Below are 27,810 nucleotides of genomic sequence, written 5' to 3' on the forward strand. Positions count from 1 at the left end.
GCAGCCACCCGTGCAAGTAATTCACCTTTTTTAATCAAGATCTCATTGACTTTAACATTTGAATAGCAGTTTTCACCAAACATAGTTTTGAGCATTAACATTTTGTCCATAACTGTTGAGAGAAACTTTCCTGAATTGAAGCCCACAGCTACAGCTAGTAGTAACCTGGAATGTCCATCTGACTCTGTCTAGACCACAGCTAGTAGTAACCTGGAATGTCCATCTGACTCTGTCTAGACCACAGCTAGTAGTAACCTGGAATGTCCATCTGACTCTGTCTTGTTTACAGCTAGTAGTAACCTGGAAAGTCCATCTGCATCACAGGGGGTTGGCGGCACCTTAATTGGGGAGGTCTTTACCACAGAAAATAACAGTTTCAACAGTTGTAAAAATCGACTTCTTCCAGACAGAATAGTTCCTGTAGATTCATCACCAATCTGTTGTTATGTCTGGTGGGTTTCATAACCACGTCTGTATAACAATTCAATAATCAGACAGGAATCAGTTCAACCATTTATCTGGAACGTGATCATCTCAACACATACAAACACCCATGATGCTCTGCAGCACAACCCCAATATACAACAAATACATATATAAATAAGTAAATGGACACTAAACAAACTCATAGAGGAATTAAAATGTTCAGTTCTAGAAAGTAGGGCTATGGGATAGAGTCAGAAAGGTCATTATGTTTGATAGCTGGTTACAGAGGTGACATTACAAGCATAAGGTCCATTATAACACAGTGAAGTAGAGGTGGGAGCTAAAAGCAGACATGGACAGTGAGACAGTGTGAGGAGGTCAGGGGTCAAACACTAGATCAGGACAGGTAGAAATGACAGGGCTGGAAATAGAGACAGAGACACATTCTGATCATGGCGCAGAACTGACTTGAGACACCCAAACAGAAGATGCCATAACAAAGTCCTGTCCAGTAGCCTTTATGGGATTTCCTTTCATCAAAATCCAGAACATTGACATGAGGCATCTGTCAATAAAAAGTTACTTTATATCTTTAGTGAAAGTATGGAATTACTTAGTGTTACTAACATCATAAACATAAAACATTTTAAACTGCTCATTTGTATTATACTGATTTTAAAATCTAAACGCAACAGGCAACAATTTCAAAGATTTTACTGAGTTACATTCAATTGAAAATAAATTCATTAGGCCTTAATCTACGAATTTAACATGACTGGGAATACAGACATGCATCTATTGGTCACAGATACCTTAGTATAAAAGTAGGATTGTGGATCAGAAAACCAGTCAGTATCTGGTGTGATCATCATTTGCCTCATGCATTGCTACACATCTCCTTCACATAGAGTCGATCAGGCTGTTGGTTGTGGCCTGTGGAATGTTGTCCCACTCCTCTTCAATGGCTGTGCAAAGTTGCTGGATGTTGTCAGGACCTGGAACACGCTGTCGTACACGTCGATCCAGAGCATCCCAAACATGCTCAACGGCTGACATATCTGGTGAGTTCTCAGGCCAGTGTGTGTGTGTGTGTGTGTGTGTTTTTGTGTCAGTGTCCAGTGTGTGTGTGTCCAGTATGTGTATGTGTGTCTGTAAAGTGTGTGTCCAGTGTGTGTGTGTGTGTTTTTGTGTCAGTGTCTAGTGTGTGTGACACAGTTATTTATATTCTTATTTTATTAAAATATTGTGTTGTGTTTGATTAGGGACACTGAAGAGTCATCATAAATCCAAAACCCTGGATAGAGTGGCTCAGTGAATGTGGTGTAGAATGTGTTCAGGTGGGTCAGTGTGTCAGAGGAGACTCTGTAGAAGGACAGAGTGCCGGCTGGCCAGTCCAGATACACTCCTACTCTGTGGGAGCTGGAGGAAGGGACGTCTATGAGAGTGGTATTACAATTGTGCCTGGCAGTGTAACTGTTGTCAGAGCAGAACAGACTCCAGGACTTGTCATTCCATCCGAGTCCACAGTCCTTACCCTCTCCTCTCCTGTTGATTCCTTTATATGTCACTCCTATAACCGGCCATCCCCCACTCCTCTCTACCTCCCAGTAACAGCGCCCAGTCAGACCCTCTCTACACAGCACCTGTCTACAGACCTCAAATCTCTCTGGGTGATCAGGATACGGCTGCTTCTGTCTCCCACATGTCACCTTTCTGTTCTCCTCAGACAGAGAGAGGAGACTGTTTACTGTGTTTGGGTCCAGTGTGAGATCACAGACATCTGATGGATGAAACCAGACAAAATATTAGAAATCATCACCATTCACATTAGAATGTTTTTTTTTACCCCTTTTTCTCTCCAATTTCGTGGTATAAATTGTTTAGTAGCTACTATCTTGTCTCATCGCTACAACTCCCGTACGTGCTCGGGAGAGACGAAGGTTGAATGTCATGCGTCCTCCGTTACACAACCCAACCTAGCCCCACTGCTTCTTAACACAGCGCGCATCCAACCCGGAAGCCAGCCGCACCAATGTGTCGGAGGAAACACCGTGCACCTGGCAACCTTGGCTGGCGCGCAATGCGCCCGGCTCGCCACAGGAGTCGCTGGTGCGCGATGAGACAAGGACATCCCTACCGGCCAAACCCTCCCTAACCCGGACAACGCTAGGTCAATTGTGCGTCGCCCCATGGACCTCCCGGTCGCGGCCGGTTACGGCAGAGCCTGGGCGCGAACCCAGAGTCTCTGATGGCACAGTGGTTAAGGGCGCTGTACTGCAGCGCCAGCTGTGCCACCTGGGAGGCCACATTAGAATGTTAACTCACCTTTCACTAATTCATTTAATGTAGATGTTTCTAGGTATCAAAAGGAGATGTTAAGGTAACTTGAGACTTTTGATTGATCAACTGTTATACTGTATATAAAACAGTATATATATATAATATAATATAATATAAAACACTTATACCCATTAATTACACACACACACACCCCAGGATGCATGCATGAACACTCACACATTTCTGATGTAACACAAACATGCTACAAACATACACAGACACACACACTGTCAAAGCAACTCTTTCTAAACTTTGGTGTCCCTGATTTCTGCTTATGTAGAACTACAGCTGATATTTAATATGTCCAAGTAATTAATGATGGTGGTCTTTGACTTAACTTGAATTCAGACTTATTCTTAGTCAAATTCTTCACAGCAGTAAACACTCACATTTTCTAGGCCCAGGTTTCATTGTGTACTCTCCACCATGTTCCACACTGTAGCGGTAAGCAGAAGAACAGACAGTCATTGAGGGATACACGTGAACTCACTCACTCACTCACTCACTCACTCACTCACTCACTCACTCACTCTCTCACTCTCTCACTCACACACTTTGTCCAAGTGGTGGTAAGAATGTTTGTTTTAACCAGCCTGTTAAATCAAACGTGTCTGATATGAACATTGACATAAACCCTCTACATACTTGAGTTTCTCCAGTCTGCAGTGTGGATCCTTCAGTCTAGCAGAGAGCAGTCTGACTCCTGAGTCTCCTGGGTGATTGTAGCTCAGGTCCAGTTCTCTCAGGTGTGAGGGGTTTGACCTCAGAGCTGAGACCAGAGAAGCACAGCCTTCCTCTGTGACTAGACAGCCTGACAGCCTGCAAAGATTAAAATCATATCATATTACTAATCCCCCTATTTGAAGAAGTTATGTATCTAATCCCCCTATTTGAAGAAGTTATGTATCTAATCCCCCTATTTGAAGAAGTGATGTTTTCTGACCAATTTACTTCATGTATTAAAGTTGTAAAACGGTTAGTATTTAAACTCGTTGTGTTTGAGGTTGTGTTTGAGGTTGTGTTTGGGGTTGTGTTTGAGGTTGTGTTTGGGGTTGTGTTTTGCCCAATAGTAACTACATGGTGGATGGTGACTGGATTAATCTTCTGTCTAAGTGAGTAGATAACGGGTTTCTAAACACTACTAAATGAATCATGATGATTCCCTGATTAATACAAATCATGAATCAGTCATGAGAAATGATGAATAAGAAAGTTACAGAGGCTACAACAAAACATGCTAACCCCTCACCATTACCACTAACAGAGGCTACAACAAAACATGCTAACCTCTCACCATAACCACTAACAGAGGCTACAACAAAACATGCTAACCCCTCACCATTACCACTAACAGAGGCTACAACAAAACATGCTAACCCCTCACCATTACCACTAACAGAGGCTACAACAAAACATGCTAACCCCTCACCATTACCACTAACAGAGGCTACAACAAAACATGCTAACCCCTCACCATAACCACTAACAGAGGCTACAACAAAACATGCTAACCCCTCACCATTACCACTAACAGAGGCTACAACAAAACATGCTAACCCCTCACCATTACCACTAACAGAGGCTACAACAAAACATGCTAACCCCTCACCATTACCACTAACAGAGGCTACAACAAAACATGCTAACCCCTCACCATTACCACTTGGGGCGGCAGTGTAGGCTAGTGGTTAGAGTGTTGGACTAGTAACCGAAAGGTTGCAAATTCAAATCCCCAAGCTGACAAGGTACAAATCTGTCGTTCTGCCCCTGAACAGGCAGTTAACCCACTGTACTGCTACCCACTGTAATCATGGTAGCATCCACATCAATGTAGAAGTGTTCAGAAACATCATCTACTCTTACTGACATTACAAGTGAAGTGACTCCAAAATGACAGGACATTATTCACCATTTAGTTTCCATTTGAAAAACATAATCCATAACACAACCAAAGCAAACCACAAATGCATTCAACAAGTGTGTAGAGTCACAAGCCTGATGTGATCACTGTGGTCCAAATTATTACATTTTTCAAATGGGAAACTAGACACAAAGTGCTTTCACTTCTAAACAGTAACACAGTATGAAATATCCTCAAATAAAAGGTGACATTATATACTGTTGCCTAAAATGAAACATTTGATCTCAAATCCAAAATGCTGGGGCATTTTGTAGCAAACATATATGCTGTGGACTATGTGTGCCGGGTAAACACGTGGATCTGGTGAACAGTTCTCACTTTTATTTAACTCGGCAAATCAGTTAAGAACCAACTCTTATTTACAACGACGGCCTACCAAAAGGCAAAAGGCCTCCTGCGGGGGCGGGGGCTGGGATTAAATTATATTTTTTTTTAAAGACAAACATACATCAGGAAAAGGGAGACACCGCAACACTGGGGCTGAGCAATAGGCAGTTTCAAATGGGTATGTTTTTTAGCCAAAAACGAAAATACTGCCCCCTACACGCAAAAGGTTAACAAGACAAGTCAGTTATTAAGAACAAAATCTTATTTACAATGACGGCCTACCAAAAGGCAAAAGGCCTCCTGTGGGGACGGGGGCTGGGATTAAATATAAATATAAATATAGGACAAAACACACATCATGACAAGAGAGACACAACACTACATAAAGAGAGACCTAAGACAACAACATAGCAAGGCAGCAACACAACATGACAACAACATAGTAGCAACACACCATGGCAGCAACACAACATGGTAGCAACACAACATGACAACAACATAGTAGCAACACACCATGGCTGCAACACAACATGGTAGCAGCACAAAACATGGTAAAAACATTATTGGTCTAGATTTAACTTTAGCCTGCAGCTTTGATATGTGCTGAGAGGACAGTTTACTGTCTAGCCATACTCCCAAGTACTTGTATGAGGTGACTACCTCAAGCTCTGAATCCTCAGATGTAGTAATTACACCTGTGGGGAGAGGGGCATTCTTCTGACCAAACCACATGAGGTGTTCAGAACAACGTTATGGACAGAGAAAGCTTGTTAAACACTAAGAAAGCATTGTTGTAGAGCGTTTAACACAAAATCCGGTGAGGGGCCAGCTGAGTTTAAGACTGTATATAGAGCATATACATGGATGAGAGAGCTTCCTACTGCCTGAGCTATGTTGTTGATGTAAATTGAGAAGAACGTGGGGTCTAGGATCAAGCCTCTTTCTGACTTTATACACTGCACTCTGAGAGATGTAGTTAGCAAACCAGGCCAAAGACCCCTCAGAGACACCAAAACTCCTTAGCCGGCCCCCAAGAATGAAATGGTCTACCTTATCAAAAGCTTTGGCCAAGACAATAAAAATAGCATCACAACATTGCTATTAATCAAGGTCAAAGGTGACATCATTGAGGACCTTTAAGGAAGGTTGTAATAACAAATCCATAAACTGAGTAGAAACTAGATTGCATACCAGAGAGAATACTATAGACATCAAGAAAGCCAGTAACTTGATTATTGACAAGTTTTTCCAACAGTTTTAATTAACAGGGCAAAATAGAAATAGGCCTATAACAGTTAGGATCAGCATGATCTCCCCCTCTTGTTGACCAAATACAGTGACACTGACCTCAGAGTCTCCAGTTTACAGTTGGGATTCCCCAGTCCAGCAGAGAGCAGCTTCACTCCTGAATCCTTCAGGTCATTGTTACTCAGATCCAGCTCTCTCAGGTGTGAGGGGTTTGACTTCAGAGCTGAGACCAGAGAAGCACAGCCTTCCTCTGTGACTTGACAGCCTGACAGCCTGCAAAGAGTAAAATCATATTAAAACCGCAGTGATTTTCTTTGGTGGTGAGAATAGTGGCAGCATATTTTTTCAACACATTCAGATATCAGTGTTCTGAAACCTGCCATATCTATTCAGAAATGAATGTATCATCATTAGAAATGATCATAATATTGCTTGAAGAGAGAAAAATGTGTAGTTCACTGTCAAAGGAATTGAACAATTCCTATATATATTCATTAACCAATTCAATTTAAATCACTCTGTCTGTTTCTAAGAATTTGTAAGATCGTCATTTGCATAAAATAGACAGAGACCAGTCTATCAAAATGAGCCAATAGTATTTATTCTCGAGAGCGCTGCTCATAGAACCATGTACAACAGCTTATCACATATGACGTCATAGGTTATAAAATGTATCTCCTCCTCTCGACAAAGCAGGTTCAAAAGTTAATTCCAACTCACTAGCGCAAATACCTGACACACTATATCTGGATTAACTCCTGAAGTCTCACCATAGTTTATTACTACTTAGCAGACAGTTCCAGATAAGGAAAACCTAGAGGGGCTCTCGCTGTCTTATTTAATCACCACAGAGTTATAGCTGAGCCGGTTCAAACATAGGTTAATGACCCTCTTTGCTTACTTTAGACACACACACATACATTCCTCCTTCCACAATGGTTATCATTTCCAATTACCCCTTATCCATGCTACATAACCTCTTTCTTAGGAACTAACATTATTAATCAGATATTGTAAAACAGGGTAGAGTTTAATTAGTTATAGTTCTATTTAAATGTAAATATTGTTTAGTCATTATTCATAAAATTCCTCACATTCACATATTTGAGTAGACTGACCAGACCAGTTTAAAAAGCAGTATCAGTTAAAAGACAAACAGTGAGGTATCAGATTTAGATTGGTGTGGACTGTATACTCAGTACATATCTATTTTGACAGTGAAGATAACATTTTAAATGTGGATCTGTACTCCAACATTTTGGATTTGAGGTCTAATGTTTCATCTAAGGTGACAGTATATAGTGTCACCTTTAATTTGAGGGTATTTTCATACATATCTGTTTCACCGTTTAGAATTGAAAGCCCTTATGTATCTAGTCCCTCCATTTGGAGAAGCCATAACTATTCTGACCAATTCACTTATAGTGTATTCAAGTAGTCAAAATAATTGTATTTGGTCCCATATTCTTTAACGCAATGACTACATCAAACCTGTGACTTGAGAAAGATCATGAATTAATCATTAATAATAACGAGTGAGAGAGTTACAGAGGCTACAACAAGACATTCTAACCTCTCACCATTAACCTCTAATTAAAGGTGAAATTCTGTACTGTCATCTAATATGAAACATTTGATCTCAAATCCAAAATGCTGGAGCATAGCGCCAAATTTAAAACTGTAAACTTCACTGTAAACACACATATGATGTGGACTATGTGTGCCTGGTAAACACATATGATGTGGACTATGTGTGCCTGATAAACACATGTGGATCTAGTGAATAGTTATCACTTGTTGACCAACTACAGGAATACTGACCTCAGAGTCTCCAGTTTACAGTGGGGATTCCCCAGTCCAGCAGAGAGCAGCTTCACTCCTGAATCCTTCAGGTCATTGTTACTCAGATCCAGCTCTCTCGGGTGTGAGGGATTTGCCTTCAGAGCTGAGACCAGAGAAGCACAGCCTTCCTCTGTGACTTGACAGCCTGACAGCCTGCAAAGAGTCAAATCATATTTAAACCACACTGCTATTATTTGGTAGTGAAAATAGTGGCAGTATCTATTTTTCAACATATTCAGATACATCAGTGTCCTGAAACCTGCCATATCTATTCATAAATGAATGAATGTATCATTATTAGAAATTATCATAACATTGCTTGAAGAGAGAGAAATGTATTTTACAAATATCTGAGTTGACTGGCCAGACCTTCACCTCTGATGTTAGCTTTAAAAAAATTAACTTGTAGTACTTATTCAAATGGGAGAACTAGGTCCATGAAGTGCTTTAATTTCTAAAAGCTAAAACAGATTTTTATGAGTACCTTAAAAATAAAGGTGACATTCTGTACTGTCACCTAACATAAAACATAGTATATCCAATCCTAAATACTGGAGCAGAGAGACTCATTTAAAACTGTAAGATTTACTGTCCAAACACATATGGTGTGGACTATGTGTGTCTGGTAAACACATATGATGTGGACTAAGTGTCTGGTAAACACATATGATGTGGACTAAGTGTCTGGTAAACACATATGATGTGGACTAAGTGTCTGGTAAACACATATGATGTGGACTAAGTGTCTGGTAAACACATATGATGTGGACTAAGTGTCTGGTAAACACATATGATGTGGACTATGTGTCTGGTAAACACATATGATGTGGACTAAGTGTCTGGTAAACACATATGATGTGGACTATGTGTGTCTGGTAAACACATATGATGTGGACTATGTGCGTCTGGTAAACACATATGATGTGGACTATGTGTCTGGTAAACACATATGATGTGGACTATGTGTCTGGTAAACACATGATGTGGACTATGTGTCTTGTAAACACATATGATGTGGACTGTGTCTGGTAAACACATATGATGTGGACTAAGTGTCTGGTAAACACATGATGTGGACTAAGTGTCTGGTAAACACATATGATGTGGACTATGTGTCTGGTAAACACATGATGTGGACTATGTGTCTGGTAAACACATATGATGTGGACTATGTGTCTGGTAAACACATGATGTGGACTATGTGTCTGGTAAACACATGATGTGGACTAAGTGTCTGGTAAACACATATGATGTGGACTATGTGTCTGGTAAACACATATGATATGGACTATGTGCGTCTGGTAAACACATATGATGTGGACTATGTGTCTGGTAAACACATATGATGTGGACTATGTGCCTGGTAAACACATATGATGTGGACTATGTGTGCCTGGTAAACACATATGATGTGGACTATGTGTACCTGGTAAACACATATGATGTGGACTATGTGTCTGGTAAACACATGTGGATCTGGTGAACAGTTGTCACTTGTTGACCAACTACAGGAATACTGACCTCAGAGTCTCCAGTTTACAGTGGGGATTCCCCAGTCCAGCAGAGAGCAGCTTCACTCCTGAATCCTTCAGGTCATTGTTACTCAGGTCCAGCTCTCTCAGGTGTGAGGGGTTTGACTCCAGAGCTGAGACCAGAGAAGCACAGCCTTCCTCTGTGAGTCCACAGCCTGACAGCCTGACAGAGAGATCATCATGATTTCACAAACACACTGTTAATGTAACACCAGTAGTGTAGAAGGACAATGACAGATGCATTTGGTTTATTCTCCCAAACAACATATAGATTTACCTTCCGTCTCCCTGAATTGTATTGTCGTATTGTTATACTAATTTTAGAGACGGCATAAGAATCAGCCTTGACAGGCTATTGATAGACGGCATAAGAATCAGCCTTGACAGGCTATTGATAGACGGCATAAGAATCAGCCTTGACAGGCTATTGATAGACGGCATAAGAATCAGCCTTGACAGGCTATTGATAGACGGCATAAGAATCAGCCTTGACAGGCTATTGATAGACGGCATAAGAATCAGCCTTGACAGGCTATTGATAGACGGCATAAGAATCAGCCTTGTTGCCGTCTTGTACCGTGAATGCTCTCCGTTGGCTTTGGTTGACAAAAAAAAATGATGAACACCAATGCATTGATTCAATATATTTTTCTCTAAAGTGAATATTTCTTCCAGATCATTAGCACTTAAATGTATTTGATGTACTTACAGAGCAGCTCTGGAGGCTTTGACCACTGGCAGCAGCCTCAGAAGACCTTCCTCTGATCTGGAGTATTTCTTCAGGTCAAACACATCCAGCCCCTTTTCTGAAGTCAGCAACACAAAGACCAGAGCTGACCACTGTGCAGGTAAGAGTTCATCACTGGAGACACTTCCTGATCTCAGGTACCTTTGGATCTCCTCCACTAGAGAATGGTCATTCAGTTCATTCAGACAGTGGAACAGATTGATGCACCTCTCTGGAGAGGGATTCTCACTGATCTTCTCCTTGATGTACTTGACTGTTTCTTCATGGCTCTGTGAACTGCTTCCTTTCGTTGTCAGTAGACCTTGTAAGTGCTTCTGATTGGACTCCAGTGAGAGGCCCAGAAGGAAGCGGAGGAAAAGGTCCAGGTTTCCTGTCTCACTTTGTAAGGCTTTATCCACAGCACTCTTGTAGACAGTAACTTCAGGCTTCAGTAGACAATCGTTGCTGGATGTTGTTTGAGGTTCGGCCATTAGATTTTCATTGTTGTTGCTGAATGAAAGGAACACATATACAGCAGCCAGAAACTCCTGAATGCTCAGATGCACGAAGCAGTACACCTTGTCCTGGTACAGCCCATATTCCTCTTTAAAGATCTGTGTGCACAATCCTGAGTACACTGAGGCTTCATTGACATCAATGCCAGACTCTTTCAGGTCTTCTTCATAGAAAATCAGATTGCCATTCACAAGCTGTTGAAAAGCCAGTTTTCCCAGTGACAGAATGCTCTCTTCTTTCCCAAGATACTTTTCATTCTTCTGTTTAGTATGAAACACCACAAGGTGTGTGTACATCTCAGTCAGAGTCTTGGGCATCTCTTCTCTCTTACGTTTCAGCATTGGTTCAAGTACTATTGCAGAAATCCAACAAAAGACTGGAATGTGGCACATGATGTGGAGGCTCCTTGATGTCTTTATGTGTGAGATGATTCTGCCGGCCAGGTCCTCATCACTGAATCTCTTCCTGAAGTACTCCTCCTTCTGTGGATCATTGAACCCTCGTACCTCTGTCACCTGGTCAACACACTCAGGGGGGATCTGATTGGCTGCTGCAGGTCGGGTAGTTATCCAGAGGAGAGCAGAGGGAAGCAGGTTTCCCTTGATGAGATTTGTCAGCAGAACATCCACTGAGGTTGACTCTGTGACGTCACAACAGATCTTGTTGTTCTGGAAGTCTAGGGGCAGTCGGCACTCATCCAGACCATCAAAGATGAACAGAAATGTATTCTTGTCGTAGTTGGAGATTCTTGATTCTTTAGTTTCCATTGAGAAGTGATTGAGAAGTTCAATCAAAGTGTGTTTTTCCCTTTTCATCAAATTCAGCTCACGAAAAGGCAATGAAAATACAAATTGGACATCCTGATTTGCTTTTCCTTCAGCCCAGTCCAGAATGAACTTCTGCACAGAGACTGTTTTTCCAATGCCAGCGACTCCCTTTGTCAACACAGTTCTGATAAGTTTGTCTTGTCCAGTTAAGGGTTTGAAGATGTCGTTACATTTGATCGCAGTCTCTGGTCTTGCTTGTTTCCTGGTTGTTGTCTCAATCTGTCTCAGCTCATGTTCATTATTGACCTCTCCTGTTCCACCCTCTGTGATGTAGAGCTCTGTGTAGATCTTACTGAGAAATGTTGGGTTTCCTTGTTTAGCGATCCCCTCAAATACACATTGAAACTTCTTCTTTAGATTAGATTTGAGTTCACGTTGGCAAATCACAGCAAGCTCATCTGAATGAAGAAATAACACAGAGGATATTAATATTATGTCTGATTTAATACTGTAGGACTGTGTCATAAGGTGTACATTCTAATACATTATTCTCTTAACTGCCTGTATAAATGTGTAAATGATATCATATTGCATTACACACTGGAGTGACTGATTATATTATTATTATTCATATTGCAGACAGTATCATTAATGTTGTCTATCTATCACTGTCTTTCTCTGTCTCTCCTCTGTCTCTCCTCTGGTTCTCCTCTGTCTCTCCTCTGTCTCTCCTCTGTCTCTCCTCTGTCTCTTCTGTCTAAATTAATCAACACATCGCTGCTGCTACTTGATGAGGTCACTAGGTGTTGTGTTAAGGCTGCTACAATATCATTGTGTTACACGGCTAATTTAGCTGTACTTTAGTTGCAGCTTTTAAATGTTTGTTATAAAACAACATTCAACATGAGGTAGACAGCTCTTACTTTTCTCCAGTGTGTCAGCAAGCTCCTTCTGGTTCATTTTCCTCAGGACGTGCAGTGTGATCTTCAGAGCCCCCTCTCTGGCACTGCTCTCATGCTTCTCATCTTCAGCTTCCACCACTTCCTTATCCTGCTTCTGACTCTCAAAGCCTTCTGGGAGTTCTGGACTAAGAATCCTCTTGAACATCTTCAGCTCGTTCTTCATAAATGTCATAATATTCTCTTCAAGCAACTGAAATAAATAAAGTAAATAATTTAAACAAGAGAATAAATACTTTCTCATCAACACATTAATGAATGATTGACAGATCAACTTTACTTGAGAAAAACAAAAACAAATGTACATAACAGGACCACATACACTGAATATGGAGTCCAGGTCTGTTTGATGACTCTGGGAAGACTGACCACTGTGAATCTCTGACTCTGATGTCTCCTGTTGGGTTCTGTGGACAAAACATGAGATTACATTTCCTCAACCAGGGAGGGCACACACACACACACACACAGGGAGGGAGGGAATGTCGTGTTTTTTAAAAATTGCTTTTGGACTATGAAAATGGAAAAAAGCATTAGCCCATGGATTTTGAAAACAACAAGAATAAATGGGAATATGGGAGAGGAGAAATGACTAGAGACAGTGTTGTTTAACTCACCGACCATGACCCATGAGTTCTTCCTACCTTTGTTCAGGAGAATAATCTCCCTCTCTGAAGTCTATCAATTTATCCATAGACCAGTCACTCTTCAGGGACAGACAGCTGGGCACAGGGGAGGCTGGTCTCTCCTGCTTGATTGGACTTCAACACAGAGACAAACATTCCATCTCTCATCTACTCTGAGCTCAGATGGGGAAACATAATAATAGTTTCATTCCAAATCGCTATATATCCATTTTCAGAAAAGTTGGTAAATTAGATGTTATTGTTTAAAGAAATGATAAAAGTGATAGATGTGTTTTTTTTACTAGTTAATCATGGCATGCGATTGTTTATTGACAGCCATGTGTTTGTTTGAAATCTATCACTTGATGGTTTCATTTCAGAGAGACAAATAATCATGTTTTATTGCAAAATGTTACGTCTGCCTCACTTTCAGAGAAATATGTAGTACTGCTCGGTTTTATACAGTCAAATGTTACTGACTGGCTAGATTCAGTCTTATGTAGCAACATTATAAATGGTGTTTATTTTACATTGGATTAAAGTAGAAACTCAGAGCTAGAAAATGTTATATCAGACACTACAGTTGAGGAACAATGGGAAAGCAATTCTGCTTTGGAAGATGATAAACTTGAAACCTCACTTTTCAGAAAATGATCCTTGAATGTTTTGGTACACCTACTGGAGAGCTCTTCTTTGTCTACAGTGGCTATGTTCTGTCCCTTTCCATACTGCTAATACAAGAGAACTTCTGCGGGGGCTATGTCCTGCCCCTTTTCTTCACGCAAATGATGGAGATCTGGGCCTGTTCCCGGGAAAGCAGTATATCCTTCTCATCGGATTCATTAATTAAAGGAAAAAAGCTTATTGCAGTTCGTGGTGAGTAATGCACTATGTACATCGTGCTGTTCCGTACAATTGACCTTTTTTTTGCCCCCAAAAAACCTAATACTTCCAGGTCAACTGTAATATGGATACCCTTGTAAAGCACACTTTCTCCTCTTTCCAGCCAAATCAGTACTATCAAACCATTACCATGTCAATCAACGCTTGAATAGAAACGTTGTTCAACATCTCAGATTTTGATGCCAACACAGTCGCTACAGTCACACTAGTTTCCAGTGCAGCCTCGTTTGAATTTGCGGTTACACAAATTTGTACAGAATGGGGTTAGTCAACAGTAGCTTACCTAGCTGTACCGACTAGCTAGCAGGTTGTTCGTCTGTCCCTCATCTCGAGGATGATGACATATCCGGTGAACCACAAAATGAAACAAGGATAGCGAGTGAAAAGGATCTGGCTACACTCATACTGTCCCTGACCGTAAAGAAAAAAGCAAATTGAACAATAAACTTTGGTGTCTCAACACTGTAATGAACTCCGTTATTCCCCTGTTGCCTAATAATTATATTAGGCAATAAATAAGAGTAGGAAAAATTATTGTGTCATGCAAAAATTATATAGATGTGTGTGTATGCTGGCAAATATGTGTGTGTGTGTGTGTGTGTGTGCTGGCAAAGATGTGTGTGTGTGTGCTGGCAAAGATGTGTGTGTGTGTGTGCTGGCAAAGATGTGTGTGTGTGTGTGTGTGTGTTTGTGGTGTGTGTGTGTGTGTGTGTGTGTGTGTGTGTGTGTGTCTGTGTGTTGGTGAGACAACCACATATAACAGTCAAAAATACAGGATACACACATTTCATTCCAGCAATATAGTGTTTTGCAAAACAAAAATTCATCCACAAATCAATGAATTAAAATCTTAGAACAACAATATTTTACAGATACATGAAGGTTCCCCATAAGCAATCGTTTCTGATGAAAAATAACATGCAATTTTTGTTGTTGTTGATATAAGGTTTTAGAAATAAACTCTATATAAGTTCTTAAGTAATATTGTCATCTCACCTCTTCGCTTTGGTGTCATGTTCTCCAGAGAGACTCATTTTAGAGGCAGGGCCCCCCTCCTCTCTCTCTCCAGAGAGACTCATTTTAGAGCACTGACCCCTAAACAGAGATCCAACATGTTGGTTGCAGTTAACACAGTGACAAATAATAATTGAAGTTAAATTATTCTCTTTTATTCATTATCTCTTAGAAATAAAACATTTACTGACAGACACATCCAAACCGTCAGGTGATTTAATGCATCACATGAACATGTAGTGGTGACTGATATGTTTCACCTCTTCTCCATGTAGAGAAACTATTGATAATAATATCTCACTTTCTCTGTTAATCATTTCACTCATTCTAGTGTGATGCTTTATTCAACAAGTATGCTATTATTATACTATTATTATACTATTACTATACTATTATTATACTATTATTATACTATTATTATACTATTATTATACTATTACTATACTATTATTATACTATTATTATACTATTACTATACTATTATTATACTATTATTATACTATTATTATACTATTACTATACTATTACTATACTATTATTATACTATTATTATACTATTATTATACTATTATTATACTATTACTATACTATTATTATACTATTATTATACTATTACTATACTATTATTATACTATTATTATACTATTATTATACTATTACTATACTATTATTATACTATTACTATACTATTATTATACTATTATTATACTATTATTATACTATTATTATACTATTATTATACTATTACTACATTTAATTCACAATAACAATGTGAAGAAAAGTATGTTCAGTGGTTTAATACCAAATTATACAGGAAGCAGGAGATCTGGTAATTATGAAAACAACAAATGTTCTGATATTCTGAAACTATGATACATTAACATTTTTACAAATTGTAAAATAACCACGATATACCAATCCTATAATACGATATATGAACAATAGGTTTCTGAATTTTATCGTCAACACCCAGTTAGCGCCATTTTGTACGATTGAACTGTCAAGTAGCTGTCCCAGGTGAAAGTGACTGTTCGATCTGATTATTTTAATTTCATTCACTAGTAAAATAACAACATACACTTAATGTCTCAACACACTTCACAATAATCCCTGGGAAGAGTCTTACCTTGTAGCCTGAATTCACAACCAGAACTCAAATCATTGAGATATTTTCCGTTGTGCTGAGAGAGCACCTTCCTGATAACAAGTGGCTCTGTATCTATGTTCTATGTACAGTTGATCTTTGGATGCAATAATATCTGGTCAAAGTCTAGTGACACAATACCATATTATATCATAAACATAACAGTAGTTTAACCTTTGGCCTGGAAAGGCTATGGTATACTATAACATGTAGAATCATTATGATGATCCAGGTTCATATTATAACATGTAGAATCATTATGATGATCCAGGTTCATATTATAACATGTAGAATCATTATGATGATCCAGGTTCATATTATAACATGTAGAATCATTATGATGATCCAGGTTCATATTATAACATGTAGAATCATTATGATGATCCAGGTTCATACTATAACATGTAGAATCATTATGATGATCCAGGTTCATATTATAACATTATGATGATCCAGGTTCATATTATAACATGTAGAATCATTATGATGATCCAGGTTCATACTATAACATGTAGAATGATTATGATGGATCCAGGTTCAACATATCTCTAATTTTGAAGTATACAGTTGGGTCCCAAATTATTGACAGCCTTTATAAAGAGTAGCAGAAATGACTGTATAAAATAAATGATTCAAAGACTGAAATATATTGCATGCTCAAACAAAATGGGAAAATTAAATTATTTTTAAACTAATACAATTGCTCAGAGAAAGAGATTTTGTTTAAGAAAGTAATAATTATTTTCTCAAAAAGGTAGGGGTCAAAAACTCCTCCCCTTCAACACCTCACCTTTCCCCCCATTTATTTAACTAGGCAAGTCAGTTAAGAACAAATTCTTATTTTTAATGACGGCCTAGGAACAGTGGGTTAACTGGTCTAGGAACAGGGGGTTAACTGGTCTAGGAACAGTGGGTTAACTGGTCTAGGAACAGTGGGTTAACTGGTCTAGGAACAGGGGGTTAACTGGTCTAGGAACAGTGGGTTAACTGGTCTAGGAACAGGGGGTTAACTGGTCTAGGAACAGGGGGTTAACTGGTCTAGGAACAGTGGGTTAACTGGTCTAGGAACAGGGGGTTAACTGGTCTAGGAACAGGGGGTTAACTGGTCTAGGAACAGGGGGTTAACTGGTCTAGGAACAGGGGGTTAACTGGTCTAGGAACAGTGGGTTAACTGGTCTAGGAACAGTGGGTTAACTGGTCTAGGAACAGGGGGTTAACTGGTCTAGGAACAGGGGGTTAACTGGTCTAGGAACAGTGGGTTAACTGGTCTAGGAACAGTGGGTTAACTGGTCTAGGAACAGGGGGTTAACTGGTCTAGGAACAGGGGGTTAACTGGTCTAGGAACAGGGGGTTAACTGGTCTAGGAACAGTGGGTTAACTGGTCTAGGAACAGTGGGTTAACTGGTCTAGGAACAGTGGGTTAACTGGTCTAGGAACAGTGGGTTAACTGGTCTAGGAACAGGGGGTTAACTGGTCTAGGAACAGGGGGTTAACTGGTCTAGGAACAGGGGGTTAACTGGTCTAGGAACAGTGGGTTAACTGGTCTAGGAACAGGGGGTTAACTGGTCTAGGAACAGTGGGTTAACTGGTCTAGGAACAGTGGGTTAACTGGTCTAGGAACAGGGGGTTAACTGGTCTAGGAACAGTGGGTTAACTGGTCTAGGAACAGTGGGTTAACTGGTCTAGGAACAGTGGGTTAACTGGTCTAGGAACAGTGGGTTAACTGGTCTAGGAACAGGGGGTTAACTGGTCTAGGAACAGTGGGTTAACTGGTCTAGGAACAGTGGGTTAACTGGTCTAGGAACAGTGGGTTAACTGGTCTAGGAACAGTGGGTTACCTACCTGCCGCCCCTACACTCTAACCACTAGGCTACCTGCCACCCCTACGCTCTAACCACTAGACTACCTGCCACCCCTACGCTCTAACCACTAGGCTACCTGCCACCCCTAAGCTCTAACCACTAGGCTACCTGCCTCCCCTACACTCTAACCACTATGCTACCTGCCGCCCCTACACTCTAACCACTAGGCTTCCTGCCGCCCCTACACTCTAACCACTAGACTACCTGCCACCCCTACGCTCCAACCACTAGGCTACCTGCCACCCCTACGCTCCAACCACTAGGCTACCTGCCACCCCTACGCTCCAACCACTAGGCTACCTGCCACCCCTACACTCTAAACACTAGGCTACCTGCCACCCCTACGCTCCAACCACTAGGTTACCTGCCACCCCTACGCTCCAACCACTAGGCTACCTGCCACCCCTACACTCTAACCACTAGGCTACCTGCCGCCCCTACACTCTAACCACTAGACTACCTGCCGCCCCTACACTCTAACCACTAGACTACCTGCCGCCCCTACACTCTAACCACTAGGCTACCTGCCGCCCCTACACTCTAACCACTAGGCTACCTGCCACCCCTACGCTCCAACCACTAGGCTACCTGCCACCCCTACGCTCTAACCACTAGGCTACCTGCCGCCACTACACTCTAACCACTAGACTACCTGCCACCCCTACACTCTAACCACTAGGCTACCTGCCACCCCTACGCTCCAACCACTAGGCTACCTGCCACCCCTACGCTCTAACCACTAGGCTACCTGCCGCCACTACACTCTAACCACTAGACTACCTGCCGCCCCTACACTCTAACCACTAGACTACCTGCCGCCCCTACACTCTAACCACTAGACTACCTGCCGCCCCTACACTCTAACCACTAGACTACCTGCCACCCCTACACTCTAACCACTAGGCTACCTGTCTCCTGAACACCACAGCACATCCTCTCACGACAGACTCAATAGACTCCTGAACACCACAGCACATCCTCTCACGACAGACTCAATAGACTCCTGAACACCACAGCACATCCTCTCACGACAGACTCAATAGACTCCTGAACACCACAGCACATCCTCTCACGACAGACTCAATAGACTCCTGAACACCACAGCACATCCTCTCACGACAGACTCAATAGACTCCTGAACACCACAGCACATCCTCTCACGACAGACTCAATAGACTCCTGAATACCACAGCACATCCTCTCACGACAGACTCAATAGACTCCTGAACACCACAGCACATCCTCTCACGACAGACTCAATAGACTCCTGAACACCACAGGACATCCTCTCACGACAGACTCAATAGACTCCTGTGTGTGTGTGTGTGTGTGTGTGTGTGTGTGTGTGTGTGTGTGTGTGTGTGTAGGCCTGCCAGGCTGTTAGGTTAATGGACTATAGAAACCTACTGAGAATCTGCCATACAGAGACAGAGGGAGCTACAAATGAATATGATTAAAATGTTTTAGTAAAAAAAGAAGGAAAAACACATTAAACCGTGTTAAACACATATCCATGTATGTTGTTCTCTCTCTGTTTACAGGACTAGAAATAGGGTTCAATCCTGCCAATAAAGACAGAGAATTCATTATATATCCTCAAACTATACAGTGCCTTGCAAAAGTATTCGGCCCCCTTGAACTTTGCGACCTTTTGCCACATTTCAGGCTTCAAACATAAAGATATAAAACTGTATTTTTTTGTGAAGAATCATGAAGTGGAACGACATTCATTGGATATTTCAAACTTCTTTAACAAATCAAAAACTGAAAAATTGGGCGTGCAAAATTATTCAGCCCCTTTACTTTCAGTGCAGCAAACTCTCTCCAGAAGTTCAGTGAGGATCTCTGAATGATCCAATGTTGACGTAAATGACTAATGATGATAAATACAATCCACCTGTGTGTAATCAAGTCTACGTATAAATGCACCTGCACTGTGATAGTCTCAGAGGTCCGTTAAAAGCGCAGAGAGCATCATGAAGAACAAGGAACACACCAGGCAGGTCCGAGATACTGTTGTGAAGAAGTTTAAAGCCGTATTTGGATACAAAAAGATTTCCCAAGCTTTAAACATCCCAAGGAGCACTGTGCAAGCGATAATATTGAAATGGAAGGAGTATCAGACCACTGCAAATCTACCAAGACCTGGCCGTCCCTCTAAACTTTCAGCTCATACAAGGAGAAGACTGATCAGAGATGCAGCCAAGAGGCCCATGATCACTCTGGATGAACTGCAGAGATCTACAGCTGAGGTGGGAGACTCTGTCCATAGGACAACAATCAGTCGTATATTGCACAAATCTGGCCTTTATGGAAGAGTGGCAAGAAGAAAGCCATTTCTTAAAGAAATCCATAAAAAGTGTCGTTTAAAGTTTGCCACAAGCCACCTGGGAGACACACCAAACATGTGGAAGAAGGTGCTCTGGTCAGATGAAACCAAAATTGAACTTTTTGGCAACAATGTAAAACGTTATGTTGGCGTAAAAGCAACACAGCTGAACACACCATCCCCACTGTCAAACATGGTGGTGGCAGCATCATGGTTTGGGCCTGCTTTTCTTCAGCAGGGACAGGGAAGATGGTTCAAATTGATGGGAAGATGGATGGAGCCAAATACAGGACCATTCTGGAAGAAAACCTGATGGAGTCTGCAAAAGACCTGAGACTGGGACGGAGATTTGTCTTCCAACAAGACAATGATCCAAAACATAAAGCAAAATCTACAATGGAATGGTTCCATAATAAACATATCCAGGTGTTAGAATGTTCAAGTCAAAGTCCAGACCTAAATCCAATTGAGAATCTGTGGAAAGAACTGAAAAATGCTGTTCACAAATGCTCTCCATCCAACCTCACTGAGCTCGAGCTGTTTTGCAAGGAGGAATGGGAAAAAATGTCAGTCTCTCGATGTGCAAAACTGATAGAGACATACCCCAAGCGACTTACAGCTGTAATCGCAGCAAAAGGTGGCGCTACAAAGTATTAACTTAAGGGGGCTGAATAATTTTGCACGCCCAATTTTTCAGTTTTTGATTTGTTAAAAAAGTTTGAAATATCCAATAAATGTCGTTCCACTTCATGATTGTGTCCCACTTGTTGTTGATTCTTCACAAAAAAATACAGTTTTACATCTTTATGTTTGAAGCCTGAAATGTGGCAAAAGGTCGCAAAGTTCAAGGGGGCCGAATACTTTCGCAAGGCACTGTATATCCTTAGACTCAGATCCATCCACATGCTGGCTCAAACCTAACCCCATCTCTAACCCAACCTAACCCCATCTCTAACCCAACCTAACTCCATCTCAAACCCAACCTAACCCCATCTCTAACCCAACCTAACCCCATCTCTAACCCAACCTAACTCCATCTCTAACCCAACCTAACCCCATCTCTAACCCAACCTAACCCCATCTCTAACCCAACCTAACCCCATCTCTAACCCAACCTAACCCCATCTTTAACCCAACCTAACTCCAACTTTAACCCAACCTAACCCCATCTCTAACCCAACCTAACCCCATCTTTAACCCAACCTAACCCCATCTCTAACCCAACCTAACCCCATCTCTAACCCAAGCTAACCCCATCTCTAACCCAACCTAACAGCATCTTTAACCCAACCTAACCCCATCTCTAACCCAACCTAACCCCATCTCTAACCCAACCTAACCCCATCTTTAACCCAACCTAACCCCATCTCTAACCCAACCTAACCCCATCTCTAACCCAACCTAACCCCATCTCTAACCCAACCTAACCCCATCTCTAACCCAACCTAACCCCATCTCTAACCCAACCTAACCCCATCTCTAACCCAACCTAACCCCATCTCTAACCCAACCTAACCCCATCTGCAAGCAGCAGCACTTATGCCAAGTTGTTTGGATGAATAGTGAACTGCATATTTTTTTTACAAGCAAATACACTCCAATCTACTACAAAGTTCATATTCAATGTGATAAAAACAACTTGTTCCTTACTTTTTATTTCTTGAAACCACTTTTCAGACCTTGTTTTTCCTTTACCACATTTAGATGTAGCCCTTGACTTCTGTTAAACATTTAGTGTTTGTGTGTTTATCTTCTTGCCAAGTTTCCAGCAGAAGTGTATCCAGGTGAGTATCTGAAGTTGCATTTTAACAGGAATGTTTACAGGTTTGGTGCCAGGAACAAATAAATCAAATCAGATTGTATTGGTCACATACACATGGTTAGCAGATAAGCAAGAGGACAAGTACATTAGAGTGTCTAGTTCCTCTGTCCAGTGTCTTAATCTTTTCTTTTTATTGGCCAGTCTGAGATATGGCTTTTTCTTTGCAACTCTGCCTAGAAGACCAGCATCCCGGAGTCGCCTCTTCACTGTTGACGTTGAGACTGGTGTTTTGCGGGTATTATTTAATGAAGCTGCCAGTTGAGGACTTGTGAGGGTGTTTCTCAAACAAGACACTCTAATGTACTTGTACTCTTGCTCAGTTGTGCACCGGGGCCTCCCACTCCTCTTTCTATTCTGGTTAGAGCCAATTTGCGCTGTTCTGTGAAGGGAGTAGTACACAGCATTGTACGAGATCTTCAATTTCTTGGCAGTTTCTCTCATAGAATAGCCTTCATTTCTCTGAACAAGAATAGACTGACGAGTTTCAGAAGAAAGATCTTTGTTTCTGGCCATTTTGAGCCTCTAATCGAACCCACAAATGCTGATGCTCCAGATACTCATCTAGTCTAAAGAAGGCCATTTTATTGCTTCTTTAATCAGGACAATAGTTTTTAGATGTGCTAACATTATTGCAAAATTGTTTTTTAAGGAACAATTAAGGAACAATTATAAATTGTTAAAATAATAAACTTGGATTAGCTAACACAACGTGCCATTGGAACACAGGAGTGATGGTTGCTGATAATGGGACTCTGTACTCGTATGTAGATTTTCCATTAAAAAAATCTGCCGTTTCCAGCTACAATAATCATTTACAACATTAACAATGTCGACACAGTATTTCTGATAAATTTGATGTTCATTTTAATGGTAAAACAATTGCTTTTCTTTCAAAAACAAGGACATTTCTAAGTGACCCCAAACTTTTGAACGGAAGTGCATATCATAACAAATAGCAGCAGGAATGGTTATACAGCTAGAGACACAATACTGTTAAAATATATATATCAGTATATTATGGAAAGCAGTTATTGCAGCTAAATACAATTATAATTAACCACATATACAATCCACCCACCTGAGCTGCATCAACCCACCCTCCAACCCCTCCTTGGACCACCCCAATCCAACCCCCAACCCCTCCTGGACACACTGATTTCAATGTCCTTTGTCAAGGTCAGATGACTTTCAGTCAACAGTCTCTTGTGTGTCTTCACTCCGTAGACCACATTCTAGTCTGTCTCTGATGATGTCATTTAGAACACCATTCAACTCAGTGTTCTGATAGTTTCTTTAATGTAGCAGCAAACATTGGTAGTGATTCTCCCTCTTCCTGATGTGTCCTGTGTAACCTGAACCTTTTAGCATTAACTAGTGGTTCCTGTGAAAAATGTCCTTTAAGTATCTCCACAACATCCCCATACGTCTTATTACCTGATCTGTCTGGATGTAGCAGGCTGCCTAGTAAATTATATGTCTTTGGCCCCATTACACTAAAACATGTAGGAACAATGTTGTCCTGATCAATGTCATTTACAATAACAAAATCTTCAAACCGTTCTGTATATGAGCTCCTCTGCTCAATACTTTCATCAAACTGTCTAATGGTTCCAACAATTACAACCATTTTTCATTTCTCAATAAGTTCCTGATTGTCACTCACTTCAATATTGTCCTCAACCAGGGCAATATTTTCCTCAGTCACGTGATCTTCAATCACTTCACTCACTGACGTTTGCTCCTAAGTGCGTTCATTTAGCAATTTTATTTTTTTTGTTTTATTTAACTAGGCAAGTCAGTTTTAAGGACAAATTCTTATTTACAATGACGGCCTAGGAACAGTGGGTTAACTGCCTGTTCAGGGGTAGAACGACAGATTTGTGCCTTGTCAGCTCGGGGATTCGTTCTTGCAACATTTCAGTTACTAGTCCAACGCTCTAACTACTAGGCTACGCTGCCGCCTCTACACTCTAATCACTAGGCTACGCTGCCGCCTCTACACTCTAACCACTAGGCTACCTGCCGCCCCTACACTCTAACCACTAGGCTACGCTGCCGCCTCTACACTCTAACCACTAGGCTACCTGCCGCCCCTACACTCTAACCACTAGGCTACGCTGCCGCCCCTACACTCTAACCACTAGGCTACCTGCCGCCCCTACACTCTAACCACTAGTCTACCTGCCGCCCCTCTAACCACTAGGCGACGCTGCCACCCAATATACAACAAATACATACATAAATAAGTAAATGGACACAAAACAAACTCATAGAGGAATTGAAATGTTCAGTTCTAGAAAGTAGGGCTATGGGATAGAGTCAGAAAGGTCATTATGTTTGATAGCTGGTTACAGAGGTGACATAACAAGCATAAGGTCCATTATAACACAGTGAAGTAGAGGTGGGAGCTAAAAGCAGACATGGACAGTGAGGAGGTCAGGGGTCAAACACTAGATCAGGACATGTAGAAATGGCAGTGCTGGAAATAGACACAGACACATTCTGATCATGGCTCAGACCTGTCCTGAGACACCCAAACAGAAGATGCCATACCAAAGTCCTGACCTGAGACACCCAAACAGAAGATGCCATTACAAAGTCCTGTCCTGAGACACCCAAACAGAAGATGCCATACCAAAGTCCTGACCTGAGACACCCAAACAGAAGATGCCATACCAAAGTCCTGACCTGAGACACCCAAACAGAAGATGCCATACCAAAATCCTGACCTGAGACACCCAAACAGAAGATGCCATACCAAAGTCCTGTCCTGAGACACCCAAACAGAAGATGCCATACCAAAGTCCTGACCTGAGACACCCAAACAGAAGATGTCATAGCAAAGTCCTGACCTGAGACACCCAAACAGAAGATGCCATACCAAAGTCCTGACCTGAGACACCCAAACAGAAGATGCCATAGCAAAGTCCTGACCTGAGACACCCCAACAGAAGATGCCATAGCAAAGTCCTGACCTGAGACACCCCAACAGAAGATGCCATAGCAAAGTCCTGACCTTAGACACCCCAACAGAAGATGCCATACCAAAGTCCTGACCTGAGACACCCCAACAGAAGATGCCATACCAAAGTCCTGACCTGAGACACCCCAACAGAAGATGCCATACCAAAGTCCTGACCTGAGACACCCCAACAGAAGATGCCATAGTAAAGTCCTGACCTGAGACACCCAAACAGAAGATGCCATACCAAAGTCCTGACCTGAGACACCCCAACAGAAGATGCCATACCAAAGTCCTGACCTGAGACACCCAAACAGAAGATGCCATACCAAAGTCCTGACCTGAGACACCCCAACAGAAGATGCCATACCAAAGTCCTGACCTGAGACACCCCAACAGAAGATGCCATAGTAAAGTCCTGACCTGAGACACCCCAACAGAAGATGCCATACCAAAGTCCTGACCTGAGACACCCCAACAGAAGATGCCATACCAAAGTCCTGACCTGAGACACCCCAACAGAAGATGCCATAGTAAAGTCCTGACCTGAGACACCCAAACAGAAGATGCCATACCAACGTCCTGACCTGAGACACCCAAACAGAAGATGCCATAGAAAAGTCCTGTCCTTAGACACCCAAACAGAAGATGCCATAGAAAAGTCCTGTCCTGAGACACCCAAACAGAAGATGCCATACCAAAGTCCTGACCTGAGACACCCAAACAGAAGATGCCATACCAAAGTCCTGACCTGAGACACCCAAACAGAAGATGCCATAGTAAAGTCCTGACCTGAGACACCCAAACAGAAGATGCCATACCAAAGTCCTGTCCTGAGACACCCAAACAGAAGATGCCATACCAAAGTCCTGTCCTGAGACACCCAAACAGAAGATGCCATAGCAAAGTCCTGTCCAGTAGGCTGTATGGGATTTCCTTTCATCAAAAAACAAACATGGAAATGAGGCATCTGTCAATAAAAAGTTACTTTCGAGCTTTAGTGAAAAGATGGATTGACTTAGTGTTACTACCATTTAGTGAAAGGATGGAATGACTTAGTGTTACTACCATTTAGTAAAAGGATGGAATGACTTAGTGTTACTACCATTTAGTGAAAGGATGGAATGACTTAGTGTTACTATCATTTAGTGAAAGGATGGAATGACTTAGTGTTACTACCATTTAGTGAAAGGATGGAATGACTTAGTGTTACTACCATTTAGTGAAAGGATGGAATGACTTAGTGTTACTATCATTTAGTGAAAGGATGGAATGACTTAGTGTTACTACCATTTAGTGAAAGGATGGAATGACTTAGTGTTACTAACATTTAGTGAAAGGATGGAATGACTTAGTGTTACTAACATTTAGTGAAAGGATGGAATGACTTAGTGTTACTATCATTTAGTGAAAGGATGGAATGACTTAGTGTTACTACCATTTAGTGAAAGGATGGAATGACTTAGTGTTACTAACATTTAGTGAAAGGATGGAATGACTTAGTGTTACTAACATTTAGTGAAAGGATGGAATGACTTAGTGTTACTAACATCATATCAAACATTAAACAATTAGAACTGATTTTTTTAATTATACTGAACTAAATTATAAACGCAACAATTTCAAAGATTTTACTGAGTTCATATAAGAAAATCTGTTAATTGAAATAACTTCATTAGGCCCTAATCTATGGATTTCACAGATACCTTAATATAAAAGTAGGAGCGTGGATCAGAAAACCAGTCAGTATCTGGTGGGACCATTTGCCTCATGCAGCGCTAAACATCTCCTTTACATAGAGTTGATCAGGCTGTTGTTTGTGGCCTGTGGAATGTTGTCCCACTCCTCCTCAATGGCTGTGAAAAGTTGCTGGATGTTGGCGGGAACTGGAACACGCTGTCGGACAGCGCATCCCAAACATACTCAATGGGTGACATGTCTGGTGGGGATATAGGCCATGGAAGAACTCTGTATTTTATTACAGCTTCCAGGAATTGTGTACAGATCCTTGTGACATGGAGTTGTGCATTATCATTCTGAAACATGACGTGGTGGCTGTGAATTAATGGCACGACAATGGGAACTCAGTGCATTCAAATTGTCACATGTAAAATGCACTTGTGTTTGTTGTCCGTATCTTAGCCTGCCCACACAATAACCTCACCACCACCATGGGGCACTCTGTTCACAATGTTGACATCAGCAAACCGCTCGCCCACATGACGCCATACACGTGGCCTGGAGTTTTTATTTTTTTGTGTATGTGTGTATGCAGTGTGTGTATGTGTGTGTCCAGTGTGTATGTGTGTGTGTGTGTGTGTCCAGTGTGTGTGTGTGTATGTGTGTGTTCAGTGTATGTGTGTTCAGTGTATGTGTGTCCAGTGTGTGTGTGTGTGTCCAGTGTGTATGTGTGTGTGTGTGTGTGTATATGTGTCCAGTCTGTGCGTGTGTGTCCAATGTGTGTGTGTGTGTATATGTGTCCAGTCTGTGTGTGTGTGTCCAATGTGTGTGTGTGTGTGTATGTATGTGTCCAGTGTGTGTGT

The 27,810-nt window shown here is 41.4% G+C and overlaps 1 protein-coding gene across 1 annotated transcript; it reads right to left on the reverse strand.

Annotated features, from left to right (window-relative positions):
- Positions 1–504: 504 nt before the first annotated feature.
- On the reverse strand, positions 505–15,223 carry LOC139424100 (NLR family CARD domain-containing protein 3-like). The gene is made up of 11 exons (XM_071175796.1): positions 15,131–15,223; positions 13,250–13,366; positions 12,928–13,012; positions 12,570–12,798; positions 10,346–12,104; positions 9,626–9,799; positions 8,084–8,257; positions 6,362–6,535; positions 3,412–3,585; positions 3,156–3,202; positions 505–2,206 (listed from the first exon to the last, which is right to left on the reverse strand). The coding sequence occupies exons 1-11, from the start codon at positions 15,211–15,213 to the stop codon at positions 1,662–1,664; spliced, it is 3,561 nt and encodes a 1,186-aa protein (XP_071031897.1). The 5' UTR covers positions 15,214–15,223; the 3' UTR covers positions 505–1,661.
- Between the last annotated feature and the right edge of the window lie 12,587 nt (positions 15,224–27,810).

This window comes from Oncorhynchus clarkii, chromosome 13, assembly GCF_045791955.1.
Source record: "Oncorhynchus clarkii lewisi isolate Uvic-CL-2024 chromosome 13, UVic_Ocla_1.0, whole genome shotgun sequence".
NCBI classification, from domain to species: domain Eukaryota; kingdom Metazoa; phylum Chordata; class Actinopteri; order Salmoniformes; family Salmonidae; genus Oncorhynchus; species Oncorhynchus clarkii.

Excerpts from the sequence above, each read along its gene's own strand:
- LOC139424100 (XM_071175796.1), bottom strand. The coding sequence starts at position 15,213 with ATGAGTCTCTCTGGAGAGAGAGAGGAGGGGGGCCCTGCCTCTAAAATG. Across the intron at positions 12,799-12,927 it reads ACCTGGACTCCATATTCAGT|TTGCTTGAAGAGAATATTAT; the intron begins GTATGTGGTCCT and ends TATTTATTTCAG. Across the intron at positions 9,800-10,345 it reads AAAGCCTCCAGAGCTGCTCT|GCTGTCAGGCTGTGGACTCA; the intron begins GTAAGTACATCA and ends TCTCTCTGTCAG.